Source organism: Amblyraja radiata, chromosome 6, assembly GCF_010909765.2.
Source record: "Amblyraja radiata isolate CabotCenter1 chromosome 6, sAmbRad1.1.pri, whole genome shotgun sequence".
Classification (NCBI taxonomy): domain Eukaryota; kingdom Metazoa; phylum Chordata; class Chondrichthyes; order Rajiformes; family Rajidae; genus Amblyraja; species Amblyraja radiata.
The window spans coordinates 56,066,649-56,086,676 of NC_045961.1; the positions used below are offsets into that span (position 1 = coordinate 56,066,649).

Below are 20,028 nucleotides of genomic sequence, written 5' to 3' on the forward strand. Positions count from 1 at the left end.
TCTCTATATTTATTCAGCAGTGTGACATTTTCAGTTTAATATCCTCACTTTTAAATCATAGCAGTTTTCCTTTGAAAATGTATCAGACCCCATAGCAATAACTGAGCCAGTAAGTGTTTGTGGTTTACCCAAAGGGATGCATGCTAGCTTCACAGCCTGGTACATGACCAGCTGGGACACAGTTCCCTTTTATCTCCACACTTCCCATTCCCCCCCCCCCCCCCATTCCTTTCCACCCATATCTTTCCCTCCAGCTTTACATTTCACTCCTGTCATCTTATCTGACATCGTTTTGTCTCCTTTTCTCCTCTAGCCTTTGTCTCTTACTCCACCCATCAGCTAATCAATCCCCACCCGCCTCACCTGTATCCACCTATCACTGGCCAGGCTTTGTCCCACCCCATCTCTCTTTTCCAGCTTTCTCTCCCTACTCCAACAGTCTGAAGCATGGTCCAGACCTGAGACATTTATGCCCCTGTCCCACTTAGGAAACCCGAACGGAAACCTCTGGAGACTTTGCGCCCCACCCAAGGTTTCCGTGCAGTTCCCGGAGGTTGCAGGTGGTTGCCGGAGGTTGCATGTAGTGGAAGCAGGTAGGGAGACTGACAAAAACCTCTGGGAACCTTCGGGAACCGCACGGAAACCTTAGGTGGGGCGCAAAGTCTCCAGAGGTTTACTTTCAGGTTTCCTAAGTGGGACAGGGGCATCAGTTATACAGTAACATATTGGCACCTTACAATGGAGACATAAGGAACTGCAGGAGCTAGAATCTTGAGCAAAACACAAAGTGCTGGAGTAACTAAGCGGGTCAGACAGCATCTGTGGAGATAATGGACAGGCGATGTTTTGGGTCAGGACAATCATTCCAAGGAAGAGACCCGATCCAAAACATCACCAGTCCTTTCCCTCCCCAAATGCTGCCTGACCCGCTGAGTTCCTCCAGCACTTTATGTTTTGCCCAAGATAACCAATGGGGTTGTTAATATGGAAAGAAGGTCTTATTCATACTTTTCCCTCACCAGCTTACTATCCAATGATATGAAATTAGAATTCTCCAGTTTCAAGTAATATTTATATATTACAACGAAGACTTGTCCCACTGCAGTCATTTCACTTCTCCTCTCATTGGGTAGAAGATATAGAGACTTTAAAACACGCACTACCAGACTCAGGAACAGCTTCTTCCCCTCTGTTATCAGGCTTCTGAACAGTTCTTCCAAAAGATCCTATAGTGGAGCAAGATAGATCACTCCTCCTAAATGCAATGGGCTGACGTGTAGTACGCAACGTGAGCCTTTTTTTCATCCATTTCAGTAACCCGACCCTACCCGACTCGCAGTGTAATCAACATTGCGGGGGAACAGTTTGTGTTAATAAATTAAAATTCTGAAAATGGGAAGATTGTTACCAAATAACTTTTATTTTTATGAGGATGTTTCTGTAACTGGCTTCCAAGGAGCTGATTATTGACTTCAGGAGGTCCCATAATGGAGAATACGCCCCAATCTCCATTTATGGGGAAAGTGTGGAGAGAGTGTCCAGCTTTAAGTTTCTGGGCACTCACATTTCAGAGGACCTCACATGGTCCACCAACACCGCTGCGCTGGTCAAGAAGGCACAGCAACGACTGTTCTTCCTGAGGACATTAAAAAAGACTGGTCTGCCCCAACAGCTGCTGACAACGTTCTACCGCTGCACCACAGAGAGCATATAACGTATGGCATCTCTGTGTGGTATCTCAGCTGCACGGAGATGGAGAGGAGAGCTCTTCAGCGCGTCGTCCACAGAGCGCAGAGGATTATTGGGACACAGCTCCCAGCCTTGGAGGGCATCTACCACACACGGTGCCTCAGGAAGGCCGTCAGCATCCATAAAGACTCCTCACACCCCTGTAACGGACTGTTCGAACTACTTCCCTCCGGCAGATGTTACAAGGCCTTCTACGCCCGAACCTCCAGACTCAGAAACAGCTTTATTCCCAGAGCTATAGCGGCTCTGAACCGGCCCTGCTGAGTGCACCCCATCCCCCCTGGACTGTCTCCCTTTGATGGTCACGTCACACAGCTTATTTATTTATTTTACTTTTCTTTTACATCGGTTGGAAGCTGCATACTAATCTCGTTGCACTGATATGCAATGACAATAAAATATATTATTATTATTATTATTATTATTCCGTCTCCGCACTAGTATCCTATGGGATCTTTGGTGCGGAGACGGAAGCCGATTACGGAAATGGGGCTGAAAATTACCCATGAATCTGCCCATGACCGTACTATGTCTTTTTCGTCGAGTGAGCTATCTTGCTCGCTATAGGATCTTTGGTTCATCCATAAGCTAGGGTACTGTCCCATTAACCTCTACCCTATTGCAGACATTGGACTTTATCTCTGGCACTGATGTTTCACAATGCTGAGAACTATGTTCTGCACTCTGTATCTTCCCCTTTACTCCACCTAATATACATGTTTGACGTGATTGTATTCATGTTTAGTATCAGCCATGATCATATTGAATGGCGGTGAGGCTCGAAGGGCCGAATGGCCTACTCCTGCACCTATTTTCTATGTTTCTATGTTTCTATTATCTGATCTGTTTGGATTGCATACAAAACTCTACCTCGGAACATGTGACAATAATAAACCTAAACCTAACCATAAGAATCTATGCAAAGTCTGCAAGTATTCACAGTTCAGATTCAGCTCTAATTGAAGCTGTACTTCAAAGGTAACCGAAGGATTGCTTCCTTGTGCTGTATGCGAGGGAACATGGGACAGGAAACCAGAGCATATAAACATGTGACTGAAAGGATGGTACCGATGGAAGAAAATTGGAACTTGACATATATGGAACTGAATTATCTGATCAGTTTGGATAACAGTCAAAACAAAGCTTTTCTCTGTACCTCTGAAAATAATAAACCTAACAGCAATAAACACATGACAATAATAAACCTGAACCTACGCCATAAGAATCTGTGACAATAAAAACTATTAACATTCTCTATCATGCACTACAATGTTGAGAACATGTTCTGCACTCTATATCTTCCCCTTTGCTCTATCTGTTCTATTTGAGTTTGGCTTGATTGTATTTATATATATATTAACCGATTTGATTGGATTGCATGCAAAACAAAGTTTTTCACTGTTCCTCGGTACACATAACTATAATCAACTTCAACAATAATATGTGCACCTTCATTCTGGATGACAGCCTTCCTGTCCACAGTTCCACACTCCTCCTCCCATACCGTCCCACTCCACAACAACAACAACAAAACCCCATGCTTGCTGCTCCTCAGAGGTGTCTAATGAGAAATGTCAGATGAAATCTCTCTAATCAATGGATCCTCTGGCTCTTGGGACAAAGTGTGAATTGAATTGATCCCTTCAAGAGAACAGCAGTCAAAGGCTGAATGCAATATATTGCAAAGAAATGCTCTGGAGGATTCTATGCCAAGTGCAACACACCTGCCTGACAATAAAAGATTCCATCGCTCCTGTTCCAACACAAAATGTCGGAGCCTTGCAGCCTCGCCATAGCGACCAGCAGCTTCAATTAGAGAGTGTAAATTATTTTTTATCACTTTTAAATTAGCTTTCTTTTCTGTGGTGAATTATTCTGCATCAGATTAATGCATTTGTCTTTTAACCTCTGACAGATCTATCACAATTTCACCTTGATAAACTCTAAATGCGTCACATATTGTCAATATACCACAGAATTCAAACATTGAATTTCCAAAGAAGTGATAATAATTTAAGATCAAACTGAACTGTGAACTATTTATAGATTTTCCACAGGTTATTATTATTCACGTGTATCAAGGTACAGTGAAAAGCTTTGTTTTGCATTTTATCCCAGCAGATCAGATAATACCATACATAAATACAATCGTCAATCTCACGTACAATAGATAGAGTAAAGAGAAAGATACTAAGTTAAATAAAGCATTTGCTGGTTCTTTTTTGATTAACTATATTTTTGTTTAATAGTTTGTTTATTTTTTTTTTCCCATTTTAAGTTTCTACTTTCTGTTCATTTAATCAATAGGATACCTCGGTATTGCAACGATAAAGTTACCAGACCACAATCCAGAGTAGATAAAAATGCTGGAGAAACTCAGCGGGTGAGGCAGCATCTATGGAGAGAAGGAATAGGTGACGTTTCTGGTCGAGACCCTTCTTCAGACTGATGTCGGGGGGGGGGCGGGAAAAAGAAAGGAAGAGGCGGAGACAGTAGGCTTGTGCGAGAGCTGGGAAGGGGAGGGGAAGGAGGGAGAAAGCAAGGACTACCTGAAATTGGAGAAGTCAGGCACTTTTAAAGCGCACATTTTTATTACTTTCCATTCTACCATAGAGATATAAAGTCTATAATAGACTTTATTTGTATTTCTATGATTCTACAGACCTTGGCTAGGAACCTGGGGCTCACCAAAATTGTTCCCATTTGAGCCCCGCACCTCCTAAGGCCGGCCCTGCATGGGGGACTCCGTTTCTTCGGCTTCACAGTCGGCTAGATGGTCCATCGCTGGCCTTGAGTACAAAACTGCTGTTGGCAAGGAACCGCACTAAATGGCGGTCAGGAATGGTGCAGAGGAGCTTCAAGATCAGGCCCTGGTGCCACACTGTATTGTAGGCAGCGGTGAGGTCCACCAGTGTGACGTCCGCCTTGTGACCCTTTTCAAAACTGTCTTCGATGTCATTGGTCAGCTTGACTATTTGATGGGTAGTGCAGCGTCCATGATAAAATCCGGCTTGTTCAGTGGGTAGTTGGGGGTCGACGATTGGATCGAGCCGAGCCAGTAGAAGCATTGACTATAAGTCAAGAAGTCATGATGCAACTTTGTAGGTCTTTATCCCACTTTCCAATTCACTCCTAACACACTAGGGGCAATTTACAGAGGGCCAATTAACCTACAAACCCGTGCATCTCTGTGACTATGGAGGCAACCAGAGCACCCAGATGACACTCACACAATCATAGGGAGAACGTGCAAACTTCACATGCACAGACAGCACCCGAGGTCAGGATTGAATCCGGGTATCTGATGTTGTGAGGCAGCAGCTCTACCCGCTGTGCTACTGTGCTGCCCAATTTTAATCAAAAGTTTTTAAATCGAAAGCTGAAATATGTTCTGAGTAGAATATTGGTGTTGTACAACATGTTTGATTTTTATCTTTCAGGTGATTACCCTGCACCGCGAGCGGTGTTGACCGGACATGACCATGAGGTGGTGTCTGTATCTGTGTGTGCCGAACTGGGCCTTGTCATCAGTGGGGCCAGAGGTGAGCAAGCAGGCCTTGCAGAAATACCACCACCGGATGTTACCTGCACGATCCCTGCATTCCCTTCAGTACAATTGAATTCCGTGGGGCCCCTCAACTGTAAAATAAACAGCTTCACAATCCCTTCAAAAGCCACACAGTGCTGGAGTAACTCAGCGGGTCAGGCAGCATCTCTGGAGAACGTGAATAAGTGACATTTCTAGTTTAGTTTACTGTCATGTGCACCGGGATACAATGACAAGCTTTTGTTGCTTGCTAACCAATCAGCAGAAAGACTATACATGATTACAATCGAACCACCAACAGTGTACAGATAAAGGGAATAATGTGAATAACATTAACTCCAAGATAAAGTCTAGTAAAGTCCAATCAAAGATTGTCCGAGGGTCTCCAATGAGGTAGATAATAGCTCAGAACTGCTCTCTAATTGTTGGTTGGTGGTTCAATTGCCTGATAACAGCTGGGAAGAAACTGTCTCTGAATCTGTAGGGATGTGTTTTCACACTTCTGTGCCTCTGGCCTGTTAGGAGAGGGGAGAAGAGGGAGTGGCCAGGGTGAGACTCGTACTTGATTATGCCGGTGACTGATTTTCAGACAGATTATGGTGGGTGGGGGTTTGGAGATAGCTGGAGGAGAGGATGAGGACAAAGGCTGCCAAGTGATGTGGATGCAAGTGAGTGGCAAGGTTTGATTGGCAGATGGTTGGGCAAAGGTCAGAGATGAAAAGACAAATAGTGTGAGATAAAGATAGAAGAGGTGCGAATTGTAAAGCCAGAGGAAAGAATAAAGGTGGAAAGAGCTAATTATGTCATGCTCAATTATTAGTCAAACAGCTAATTATTAGTCATGACATTTAAACTTCCTACACCACCATTTCGCTTTAGGATCATAGAGTCCTCCAATGCGGAAACAGGCCCATTTGCCCACGCTGACCAAGATGCCCATCCACACTAAACTCACTTGCCTGCATTTGGCACATATCCATCTAAACCTTTCCTATCCATGTACATGTCCAAATGTCTTTTAAATGTTGTTATAATACCTCCCTCAACTACCTCCTCTGGCAATTACGTCCATATACCCACTACCCTTTGTGTGAAAAAGATGTCCCTCAGGTTCCTATTAAATCTTGCCCCTCATACCTTAAACCTATGTTCACTGGTTCTGATTCCTCTACTCTGAGTAAAAGACTAAATTTACCCTATCTATTCTCCTCATGATTTTATACACCCCTGTAAGATCATCTCTCAGCCTCCTGCACTCCAATGAATGAAATCCTAGCCTGTTCAACCTCTCCCTATAGCTCTTTCCCTCTCACCTAAAACCTAAAACTAAAACCTAAACCGTCCTCTGGTTCATGGTTTTGCCAACCCTAGTTAAAAGACTCTGTCCGTTAACCCTATATTATCTGCTCATAATTTTAGTATCTAAATTATGGGAGGCGTGGAAGGGGTAGGCAATCAGAATTATTTTCCAAGGATGAAAGATCAAATATTAAAGGGCAAGGCTCTAAGTTGAGAGGGACAACATTTAAAGGAGATGTGTACAAGAGGGTGCCTGAAACGTACCAATAGGGGTGATGGTGGAGGCAGATATCTTAGTAGCATTTAAAATACTTTTGGATAAGCACATGGGTATGGAGAGATATGGGTTATGTAGATGTTATGATCTTGGCATCATGTTTGGCACAGATATTGTGGGCCGAAGGGCCTGTTCTTGTGCAGTATTGTTCTATGTTCCATGATGTTATACACCTCGATAAAATCACCCCTCTGCCTCCAGCATTCCAAGCAATATATTCCTACAAAGAGTTGGAGATTGTCCTGAACTTGCCCCGTGTTCTTTTGCAGAAGGGCCATGCCTGGTGCACACCATCACAGGAGACCTGCTCAGAGCCTTGGAGGGCCCCGAGAACTGTATCTACCCGCGACTCATCTCTGTGTCCAGCGAAGGCCACTGTATCATCTACTATGAACGAGGAAGGTTCTGTAACTTTAGCATCAACGGCAAGTTGTTAGGGCAGATGGAGACCAATGACTCAACAAGAGTAAGTTTCACTGGAAGCAATCCCATCTTTTTACAGGCCTTTTGGTTCTTCATGTGCCCCTCATCTGTAGTTTAGTTTAGAAATACAGCATGGAAACATGCCCTTCGGCCCACCATCCATTGGTCATCATTCTTTAAATTGTTATTAGTTTATTTCATTTTCAGTATTCAAATATTATTTCGTCAGTGACAAAATGAAGCATCTTGGGTTTGCACTACATGATCCAAATTCCACCCTTCACCATCCCAGGTGACAAAGTATTTGTAACCGTACACAAAGATGGTGTTTAAGGGGTTTTTAGATAGGCTCATGGATATGCAGGGAATGGAGGGATATGGATCATGTGTCGGCAGAGGAGATTAGTTTAACTTGGCGTCGTGTTCCCCACAGACATTGTGGGCCAAAGGGCCTGATCCTGTACTGTTCTGTGTTCCATGTTCTCTGTCTCAATTTCAGATTTGGTCAGCATCACAATCATGAGGTCCACTCAAGGTCAAGCTTTGTCACAATCTTCGCTCTCTTTAAGTGTCAGACAAAGTCGCCCTTACCTTCAGAAGCGTTTAAGTACTCTTTAACCATTAAATGATTAATCACGATCATGAGAGGAATAGTTGGGGAGAGATTGAGCAGGCTAGGATTTTATTGCTTGGAAAGCAGGAGGATGAGGGAAATCTTATAGAGATAAAAGATTATGAGAGGAATAGATAGGGCAAATGCACAGTCTTTTTTACCCAGAGTAGGGGAATTGAGAACTAGCAGACACAGGTTTAAGGTGAGGGGAAAAAGATTTAATAGGAACCTAAGGGGCAACTTTTTTACCCCAGGGTGGTGGGTGTATGGAACAAGCTGCCAGAGGAGGTAGTTGAGGCAAGCACTAGGAAACATTTGGACGGGTACATGGATAGGATAGGTTTATAGAGATATGGGCCAAACACAGGCGGGTGGGACTAGTTTAAATGTTGGTTGGCGTGGGCAAGTTGAACCAAAGGGCCTATTTTCACGCTGTATGACTGTGACTAAAGATAGACACAAAATACTGGAGTAACTCAGCGGGACAGGCAGCATCTCTGGAGAGAAGGAATGGGTGACATTTCTGGTCAAGACCTTTCTTCAAACTGAGAGTCGGGAGAGAGAGGCTAGAGATATGGAGGGTAAGGTGTGAAAACGACAGATCAAAGCAGACGATGATCAATGAAATGGAGAATGGGTCATTGTTAGCTGAGGGGAAGGTGACAACGGGACATAATCAGGAGGAATGTGAAAGTAGATGACTAAATCATTTTTAGTTCCTTACTGCTGGCATTGCTTTGTCTGTAGGCCTTACTTCTCAGCAGCGATGGACAGAACCTGGTAACGGGTGGTGATAATGGTGTGGTGGAAGTCTGGCAAGCCTGTGACTTCAAACAACTCTATATTTACCCAGGATGTGATGCAGGTGTCAGAGCTATGGATCTCTCTCACGATCAAAGGTAACGACAACCATTACTTTAGCACGTCATATCGGAATTCTATCCTTTTTTGCTATTTTTTCATTTATATTTCATAATTCTCAAAATAAAACCTCTTTAATGGTCATTGGAAATACTGCGAACAGTATCAGGCATCCTAGAAAACTGAAGGCATAACAATTTATTGGTATTGGTTTATTATTGTCATGTGCAACAAGATACAGTGAAATGCTCTTGTTTGCGTGCTAACCAGTCAAATACATGAGTACATGTATGAGTCAAATACACTATACATGAGTACAATAAAGTCATACACAAGCACAAAGGGAAAAATACCAACAAAATAACCCAAAAAAAGACAAAGTACTGAAGTGACTCAGCAGGACAAGCACCATATCTTCCGTGTCCTCCAAAAATGTTGCCCGACTCGCTGAGTTACTGCAGCATTTTGTGCCTTTCTACCTATCACCGGGCTTCCCCACCTCATTCTCCCCTACTACAATCAATCTAAAGAAGGGTCCTGCAAGATAACCAGCATCTGCAGGTCCTCGTGTCTCAATCTTGCTCTTGGGTCTTCTACCTTGTTCACCAGAGATTGTACATTGGCTAGGAAGAGGGGAGTCTCATGCTCCTATGCTGCAGTCTTACCTGAAAGTCTCCCCATATGTAATGAATATTTTCCTGTTGACTCATGTAATTACTCTGCAGTTAATAATCTCTCATGCATGGCTCGGTTTGTTTAAGCAATGTTCATCAACACTTCCGATGCTAGTGAACTCCACAAGAATTCAGTAAAGCAGCCAACATAATCAAAGACTCATCCCACCCTAGTCACTTCCTGTTCCCGTCTGGCAGAAGGTACAGAAGCTTGAAAGCGTGCACCACCAGACTCAGGAACAGCTTCTTCCCCTCTATTATTAGGCTTCCGCAAACATAGAAACATATAAAATAGGTGCAGCAATAGGCCATTCGGCCCTTTGAGCCAATCAATATGATCAATGCTGATCGTCATAAATCAGTACCCCGATCCTGTTTTCATAACTTATTGATTCTGTTCGCCCTAAGAGCTATATCTAACACTCTTGAATATATCAAACATACAAACCATGCTACTGTCCAATTCACCAGGCCCCTTTTGAGGATGTTGGACTTTGTCTTTAGAACTGAAGTACTGCAATGCTGAGATCTCTATTCTACATACTATATTCTCCATTTTGCTCTACCCATTGTACTTAATTTTGACATGATTTTATTTATGTATGGCATTATCTGATCTGATTGGATAGCATGTAAAACAAAGCTTTCACTGTTCCTCGATACATGTGACGGTAATAAACTTAAACCTTAAGAAGACTGATAACAGAGGGGAAGAAGCTGTACTTGAGTCTGGATATATTCTACATGGTGATGCACAAAGGTTTCATTTTGAGGATACACAAAGTGCTGGAGTAAGTGAGTCAGGCAGCATCTTTGGAGAACATGGATAGACAACGTTTTGGGTCGGGACCCTTCTTTAGGGTTCTGAAGACGGGTCCCGACCCAAAATGTCATCTGTCATTCCTTCCAGAAATGATGTCTGACCCGCAGAGTTACTCCAGCACTTTGTTTAGTTTAGAGATACAACGTGGAAATGGGCCCTTTGGCCCACCAAGTCCACGCTGACCAGTGATCCCTGCACGCTAACACTATCCTACCCACACTAGGGGCAATTTTACCAAGCCAATTAACCTACAAACCTGTATGTCTTTGGAATGTGGGAGGAAACCGGAGCTCCTGGAGAAAACAACGCAGTCACGGTGAGAACGTACAAACTCTGTACAGACAGCACTGTAATCAGGATAGAACCTGGTTCTCTGGCGCTGTAAGACAGCAACTTTACCGCTGCGCCACTGTGCTGCCCTAAGAACTGTGCCGTTCTGAAAAAGAGTCCCGACCCAAAGTGTCATCTGTCTATTCCGTCCTGAGATGCTGTCTGATCCACTGAGTTACTCTAGTTAGCCACTTTTGTGTCTATTTTTGTTAAGCAACACCTTCAGTTCCTTGTGTCTTCATTTTGAGGATGATGCTTGTTGTGTTTCTTGCTGCAGGACATTGATAACCGGCATGGCTTCGGGCAGTATCGTAGCTTTTAACATAGACTTCAACCGGTGGCACTACGAACATCAGAACAGATACTGAGCACACGTGAAGGATAGGGTGAGGAGTGGTCTGCTGTCCCAGCTGAGACCACGAGTCGGGTGCAGGTATTGGAATGTAGTGCCCTCTGTTCTGCCCACTGTTACACATTCCATTACATCCAGCAATAGCTGTGCATCCTATTCTGTTCATGTGGAAGCAATCACAATAATTTTGTTTTCTTTCCTCCTATCACTGAACACCAGCTTTATCAAGAAAAAAAACCTCCTTAATTTATTAATCATTGATATAAGATGGACAATATTAATGTTGCGTAATTAATATTTCTAACTAATTCTATCGACAAAAGTATGTCAGGGACAAGTTTCTGAGTGTATTCTGTTATTCATATCCTTCACACTAAGCGAAGGCCTTTTAAAAAGAAAAATAGCGACCGTCTTCTCCATTTTATCTAGTATAAAGTATTACGTTAATACCTTTGATAAAAATAAAATACCCAAGGTGGATGTTTCTCATCCAGTTTGCAGTTCCATTGCACACAAGCTATAAAGCCAGCATCCCAGTCATAAGGTAAAACTCATCGCACTTGGTAGAACGTACTGGACATTGATTGGGCCTAACTTGGCGTATAATTTTACAGTGCAGCATTCCCCATTCTGTCCTGCACAGCCAATTTACAAACACAGTCTGGTTTCTAGGCCCTGTTTGCACATCTTCATGAGATGAACATTGTCTCTTTAGCTTCAAACTACTTTTTCTGCTTTCCATGTAAGTCACGAGAATTAATGTACCATGCATTTGTTTCCAGAGGTAAAATTAGATGCTTCTGGCGTATAACTAATTAAATATATGCGGGGATTAAAAATCACCTCATTTTGTTTCTTTTTTTTGTATAATTGGTGTCTGTTTTGTCGAAAGTCATAGATGTACATACTACGTTGGTAGGGCTGAGAGGCATGTAGCAGGAATGTAGTTTTCTGGGAAATTACACCCACACTGTTTATTTAAAAAGAAAAGTTGGATTCTTTGTATTGGCACTTTGCACCAGAAACATCATTATTTATTGCTGTGATTATTGATTTGTCATCCACACTGTAATAGTAAATTTTAGCACTGATCTATTTACTTGCTGTTTGTATTTAAACAATTAAAACCATGGAGAAAGTCTGACTGCGTGACTATTAAGTTGTACATCTCATGTGAGCAATATTATGAGTTTTTAGTCTAGAATTGGGGGAGGGGAGCTATCATCTGGAAAACAATTTCATTTCATCTGGAAATCACAGTGAAATATTTTGGATATATGAAATCCTTGAGCTATTGTAACGCTGTTTTATGGCAACAATGTAAGATATGCCAGATGTGTATCAATTGGAAATTAAAATTGAAGAAAATAAAATATGCAAAGCACTGATTTATTTTGTTCATTCTTTTCCTCAAGAATTATCTGTTTTTTCTGGAATGAGCTGCCAGATGAGATAGTTGAGGCAGGTACTGTTACAACATTTAAAAGAGATTTGGACAGTTACATGGATAGGAAAAGTTTAGAGAGATATGGGCCAAAGGCGGGCAGGTGGAACTAGTGTAGATGGGGCATCTTGGACAGCATGGGCGTTGGGCCGAAGGGACTGTTTTTGTGCTGTTTGACTCCATGACTCTCTTATCGTATCCCGTGGAGCATTTGTGAAACTTGTTAAATGAAAATGTTTTCTTCTAATTTAAAAATGGAATCACCTGTTCTTTCTTTCCAAAGTAGAATTTAAAATCCAAAATTCAAACAGAGTTCTTGCTGATTATGTTTCTGTTTTTTTGACTTGTAACATCTTACTGAAATCATTATTAATTTCACTGATAAACAAGGCACTTGAGTTAATGTCAATTTTTCAAATATTTTAAAAGTTTCTCAAGGGTCGATAGAGTCAAGGGTGTCTGCGAGAGGCACTCTGAGCTCTGGTCACCAGTTCCATCCGTCTCCTCAGCGCTGTCTCAGGTAGAAGTTGTACAGCATGGAAATAGGCTTTGCCGACCATCTGCAATAGTCTCATTTCCCGCATTGGGTCCATATCCCCATAAACGTTTCGTATCCATGTATTATCAAAATGTATTTTAAATGTTATAGTACCTGCCTCGACAACCTCCTCTGGCAGTTCATTCCATTGAAAAGGTTGCTCCTCAGGTTCCTTTTAAATCATTTTCTTCTCACCTTAAACATATGTCCTCTGGTAGACACAAATGCTGGAGTAACTCAGTGGGACAGGCAGCATCTCTGGAGAGAAGGAACGTTTCGGGTCGAGACCCTTCTTCAGTGGTTCTTGATTCCCCTACTCTGGGTAAAAGACTCTTTACATTCACCCTATCTATTCCCCTCATGATTTTATACAGCTCGATAAGATAACCACTCATCCACGTGCACTCCAAGGAATCCCTGTAAGTATTAGACTGCCCAACCTCTCCCTATAGCTCAGGCCCTCAAGTCCTGGCAACATCCTCGTAATTCTTGTCTGCACCATTTCCAGCTTAATAATATCCTTCCTCTAGCAAGAAGAACAAAACTGAACACAATACCCCAAATGCAGCCTCACCGATGTCTTGTACAACTGTAACATAACATCCAAACATCTGTACTCAATACCCTGACTGATGAATGCCGATAAACCAAAAGCATCCTTGACCACCCTAGTCTATCTCTGCCCGAAGCCAGACCATCTCCAGTCACTACAACTGCAGCACACATCTCCAGTCTATATCCAGACCACATATCTCCAGTCCGTACATCTAGACCACACATCTCCAGTCTATATCCAGACCACACATCTCCAGTCTGTACACCTAGACCACACATCTCTAGTCCCTACACTCGGACCACATCTCCTGTCCCTAAACTTGGGCCGCATATTTCCAGTACCTATACCTGAACCATCCATCTCCAGTCTCATCATTTCCTGAGCTCATCCAATTCTTCATTCTCTGCAAAGTTAAACCCTTAAAAAAAAATCTGTCTGTATATAACTCTGCATCTGGTCCCCCTGTTCGTGTACTCCTGATTTTACTTAGCTTCGTACCAAGCAGAACACACTAAGCTCTAAAAAGCAGAATGCCTTTGAGCACTTACATAATGACAAGTATTGCCAGGGTGATAATAAATGTATAAATATTTGAGGCATGGAAATATGTCCCTATGTTCGTAGTTGAGGCCAATTTAAAAATGCTGGTCCTTGCGTGTGTAATGGTTTGGCTTGTTTCCAAAGTAGGTTTTGCTGGCGCAGGCAACATTTCTTAAGTGAGCTGAAGTTGAAATGATTTTTATACCCATGGACCTATCAGCTGTTCCTGTCTCTGGAAGCAGTGTGCTGCAATTATCAGCTGTTTTAGCTGAGAAGCCAGAAAATGCCTTTTCTGCTCTCCATGCATATGACTTGTAGACAGTCATAGAGTCAAACAGGTTGTAAACAGGGTCTGGCCCAAATTGCCCACATCAGCCAACATGTTCCTGCCACACTATTCCCACCTACCTGCACTTAGCCCATATCCCTCTAAACCTGTACTATCCATATACCTGTCTAAATGTTTCTTAAACATTGTGATAATAATAATAATAATATATTTTATTGTCAATGCACAGAGGTACAACGAGATTTGGTATGCAGCTTCCATCCAATGTAATAACTTAATTAGTTAATTAAAAAACAGTTAAAACAGTATAAAGTGCAAATAGGTCTGTGCCGGGGGGGGGGAGGAGGGGGGGGCACTCTGCAGGGTCGGTTCAGAGCAGCTTTAGCTCTGGGGATGAAGCTGTTCCTAAGTCTGGAGGTGCGGGCGTAGAAGGCCTTTAACGTCTGCCGGTTGGTAGAAGTTCAAACAGACTATTGCAAGGGTGTGAGGTCTTTATGAATGCTGGTGGCCTACCTGAGGCCTCAACTATCTCCTACGGCAGTTAGTCCCATACACCCATCACCCTATGTCTAAAAAATGTTACCTTCAGGTTCCTATCAAATCTTTCCCCTCTCACCTTAAATCTATGTCCTCTGGTTATTGATTCCCCTATGTTGAGCAAGACAATAGACAATAGGTGCAGGAGTAGGTCATTCGGCCCTTCGAGCCAGCACCGCCATTCACTGTGATCATGGCTGATCATCCACAATCAGTTCCCTGCTCCTGCCTTCTCCCCATATCCCTTGACTCCGCTATCTTTAAGAGCCCTCTCTAACTCTCCCTTGAAAGCATCCAGAGAATTGGCTTCCACTGCCTTCTAAGGCAGAGAATGCCACAGATTCACAACTCTCTGTGTGAAAAAGTTTTACCTCATCTCCGTTCTAAATGGCTTACCCCTTATTCATAAACTGTGGCTCCTGGTTTTGGACTCCCCCAACATCGGGAACTGTACATTTACCCAATTTATTCCCCTCTGAATTTTGTACACCTCTGTAAGATCGCCTCTCATCCTCCAAGGATTACTCCAAGGAAAAAGACCTAGAGTGCTTGCAGCATTTCTTTTAAATGTACTACATTTTGCTTGAGAGCATCACATTTAACATCCTCTGAAAATACATTAATGTATAGCCATTTCCAAATCCATTGGGAGGATTTTAATTGCAGACTGGTTCAGATAGTTTCCCTTCAGTTGGTTATTTAATGGAATGGATGGTGAGTAGCTAACATTCTCCGGATAATTCATCATGTTCAACGTGCAGGTCCTTCTGAAATGGTTGATGGGACAGCATCCTGTGGCATGTAAGCCTCGGACTTGGAGTCAAGTCAGATGTTGACGTCAAGATTCAAGAGTGTTTGAATATGCACCGAAAACAAAACAATTACATTCTTACTTGTAGCAGCATAACAGATTTACAAATGCAGTACTTTATAGATAACATAATAAACAAACTAAAAAAGTTCATTAAATAAAAAACACTACATAGTGTAAAACAAAACATGTCCCGAAGTCCTTAGTGTAACCAAGGCAGTTTGTAGTTCGAAGTTTAGTTGGAGTTCATAGTGTTCAAGAGTCTGGTGGTTGCTGGGAAGAAGTTGTTCCTGAACCTGGAGGTCAGTTTTCAGGCCCCTGTGCCTTCTTCCCGATGGTGGCAGCAAGATGAGAGTATGGACAGGGTGGTGTGTGTCTTTGATGATGCTGGCTGCTTTTTTAAGGCAGCGCCTCCTATAGATCCCTTCGATGGTGGGGAGGTCAGTATCTGTGATTGACTGGACAGTGTCTACCATTTTCTGTCGTCTCTTTCATACCTGGACATTCAAGTTATCGAACCAGACCATGATCAACCCATCAATTTGTTCTTCACTGTACACCTGTAGAAGTTTAAGGAAGTATTCCTCGACAAGCTGAATCCCCTCAATCTTCTAAGGAAGTAAAGGCATTGATAGTCTTACGTTATGATTGCATCTATGAGCTGGGTCCAGGACAGATCTTCAGAGCTATGCACGCCCAGGAACTTGTGGTAGAAGAACAACGTTCTTTTTCCTGGATCCATTAAAAAGATTTAAGCCTAATGTATGTGGAAGATGCATTCAGTTTCCGTAACCTCTTGAAAAAAAATACTACAGTGGTTTCTCTTTTCTGGTTGAAGTGAAAGTTGCACTTAAACCTGATTAGCATTTGATTGAGAACTTAATCATTTGTCCAGGATTCTCAGGAACAATTGTGCGGCACGGTGGTGCAGCGGTAGAGTTGCTGCCTTACAGCGCCAGAGACCCAGGTTTGATCCTGATTATGGGTACTGTCTGTACGGAGTTCTCTCTGTGACCACATGGGTTCTCCAGGTGCTCTGGTGTCCTCCCATACTCCAAAGACGTGTGAGATTTGTAGGTTAATTGGTTTTGGTAAATTTGTCCCTAGGCTTTTAGATAGACACATGGATATGCCCATGAATGAAGGGATATGGATCACATGCAGGCAGAGGAGATTAGTTTAACTGGCATCATGTTTGGCACGGACATTGTGGGCCGAAGGGCCTTTTCCTGTGCTGTACTGTTCTATGTTCTATGCATCCGGTGCAAATTACACTACTGACTGGAGGTTGGAATCCATAGTTTGTTAAACTCTGATGCATCCTCACCACGGCAATCCAATTTTACGGTGCAAGGCCAGATGGCAAGCTCCTCAAATTATAAAGGCTTTTGCCATCATCCTCATTTGCCTGATCAATTGGTCCACTGTTGAGTAACTTCCTCTCCCTTTGAAATCTGTTCACATTCATACAAGTGGAAACAATGCTCCTTTTGCTAGGAGGACATTCCTTCTCTGTCATAATTCTAGGCAAAATCAACATCTTGACAGTGAACTCTGCCAAGGGAAGAATGGTGGCAGTGTTTCATCTCTCCAGAGCAATTTTTAAGTATCTTAGAATAGTTTACTAAGTAGCATTTCTTCTCTCGCTATTTTACCCAAAGAATATTCTGCCCTCAACTGCAAGCCTATAATAAGATTTGATAGGGGATGTAATGCTGAGGCTTTATAAGGCACTAGTAAGACTGCATTTGGAGTATGGTGAGCAGTTTAAGGCCCCGTATCTGAGGAAGGATGTGCTGCCATTGGAGAGGGTCCAGAGGAGGTTTATGAAAATGTTCCCTGGGATCATTGGGTTAACATACAATGAGCATTTGATGACATTCGCTGGAGTTTAGAAGGATGAGGGGGTCCTCATTGAAACTTACCGAATAGTGAAAGGCCTGGATGGAGTGGATGCAGAGAGAATGTTTCCACTAGTGGGAAAGTCTAGGACAGAGGGAACAGCCTCAGGATGTACCTTTAGAAAGGAGATGAGTAGCAATTTATTTAGCCAGAGGGTGGTGAATTTGTGGAATTCATTGCCACGGAAGGTTGTGGAGGACAAGTCAATGGATATTTTTAAGGCACAAATTAACAGATTCTTGATTAATACGGGTGTCAGAAATTATGGGGGAAGGCTGAGAGGGAAAGATAGATCAGTCATGATTGAATGGCAGAGTAGACAATGGCGGAATGACCTAATTCTGCTCCTATAACTTATGATCTTATGGTTTCAGGTTTGTTCAGAGAACTTCAAAGTACAGAAAGTGGGAGAAATTTAAAAGGGACCTCAGGGGCAACTTTTTCATTCAGAGGGTAGTCCATATGTAGATTGAACTGCCAGAGGAAGTTGTAGAAGTGGATACAATTCTGATCTTTAAAATGTAGAACATTTTAAAAGTATCTCTGGAGGACAAGCAATGTTTTGGGTCGGGTCCCTTCTTCAGACCTGAAATGTTGTCTGTCCGTGTCCTCCAAAGATGCTGCCTGATCCACTAAGTTACTCCAGCACTTTGTGTTCTACACAAGGTTCTAGCATCTGCAGTTCTCTCTGACTTATAAAAGACTGTTTTAAGATACATGGCCAGGAAGAGTTTAGAGAACTATGGGCCACCATGCAGACAAAAGAGGATAGCCCGGTCGGTATGGCAACTTGGCCATCATGGACAAGGTGGGCTGAATGACCTAATTTCATGCTGCATGACTCTGATGCTATTAAATTCAAAGTCAAAGAGTCATACAGCACGGAAACGGACTCTAAGGCCCAACCTACCAAGATCCTTATCTACACGTCACATTTGTCTGCTTTTGACCCATTTCCCTCTAAATCTTTCCTCTTCATGTACCTGTCCAAATGTCTTTTAAATGTTATTGTACCTGCCTCAACTAGTTCTTGTGGCAGCTTGTCCTATATACCCACTGCCCTCTGAATGAAAAAGTTACCCCTCAGGTTCTTATGAAATCAGGCATCATGTTGAGCACAAACACAATGGGCTGAAGGGCACCTTCCTGTGCTGCACTGTTCTGTGTTCTATGTGAAATTTTCCCCCCTCACCTCACCTCACCTCCTCTGGTTCTTGATTCCCCTCCTTTGGGTAAAAGGTTTCAAAGGTCTTTTATTGTCACGTGATATACGAATTACCATACAGTTATATAAAAAAAATCAACAAGCCACACAACTACATAAAAGTTAACATAAACATCCACCACAGCGGTCTCCCCACATTCCTCACTGTGATGGAAGGCAAAAAGTCCAGTCTTCCCTCATTCTGCTTCCATGGTCAGGACAATCGAACATTCCATCGGGGCGCTCGAAGCCCCTTCGTCGGGGTGATCGAAGCTCTCGCGATCGGGGAGGTCGAAGCTCCTGCGGCTTGCAGTTCCCGAAGTCGGTCTCTGACCAGAGACCGCGGGCTCCACGATGTTAAAGTCCGCAGGCACCCGCGGTAGGGTTCACAGGTCGATCCCTGACATAGTGATTGCGAGATCTCTGATGTAAAGTCCGCAGGCACCCGCGGTGGAGCTCTCGAAATCTGTCTCCGGCAAAGGCTCCTCGATGTTAGGCCGTAGTGTGGTCGGAGATACTTTACGGGAAAAAAATCGCATCTCCGTTGAGGTAAGAGATTAGAAAAAGTTTCCCCCACCCCCCACATAAAACAAGCTCAAGAACACTAAAAACATACATTTAACACATAGTAAAAGAACAACGATGAAGAAAGGGACAGACAAACTGCTGGCGAGGCAACCATTGCTGGCGCCACCCGGTGGTAAAAATCTCTGGGCATTCACCTTATCTATTCCCCTCACAACATTGTACGCAAACTTCCTCAGAGCCATGCTTGTCTTGATCCACAGTTCACTGACAAGATAGTCTGCGGTTTAATCCATTATTCTTCATTGGATCACAGGAGAGCTTCAGACAGGCAGCCTGAGTTAGAGATTAAAATATTTATGATGTCCTCTGAAACATCATTCCCTGTCAAAGGATAAAAGATCAGTTAAGAGCTTTTTATTAATGTATGGGACCATGAAGAGTAGCTAGAAATTGGTTTGTTGTAAAGTAGGTGTACTCTGTGAGTTCTTAACCTCTGAAGAAATCCATTGCCAACTGTACAAACTAATGCACCAGAAATGCTCCAATTCAAATGTGACAAGGGAAAGATTTAATAGGAACCCGAGGGGCAATTCTTTCACCACAGAGGATGGTGAGTGCATGGAACGAGCCAGAGGTAGTTGAGACAAGTATTATAACAATATTCAGAATAAAAGGACATACCTTTAGAAAGGAAATTAGGAGGAATTTATTTAGTCAGAGGGTGGTGAATC

General features: G+C 42.9%; 1 protein-coding gene across 6 annotated transcripts in view; it reads left to right on the top strand.

The window, feature by feature from the left end:
- LOC116974451 (neurobeachin-like) overlaps positions 1-12,336 on the top strand; it is a 395,937-nt gene extending 383,601 nt beyond the window's left edge. For all 6 annotated transcript variants that reach the window (XM_033022898.1, XM_033022900.1, XM_033022902.1 and 3 more), the window contains 4 exons: positions 5,190-5,291; positions 7,142-7,338; positions 8,656-8,807; positions 10,874-12,336. In XM_033022898.1, the coding sequence (XP_032878789.1) occupies positions 5,190-5,291; positions 7,142-7,338; positions 8,656-8,807; positions 10,874-10,964 (542 nt within the window). In that variant the 3' untranslated portion in view covers positions 10,965-12,336. The remainder of the gene's footprint in view (positions 1-5,189; positions 5,292-7,141; positions 7,339-8,655; positions 8,808-10,873) is intronic.
- The last annotated feature ends 7,692 nt before the right edge of the window (positions 12,337-20,028 follow it).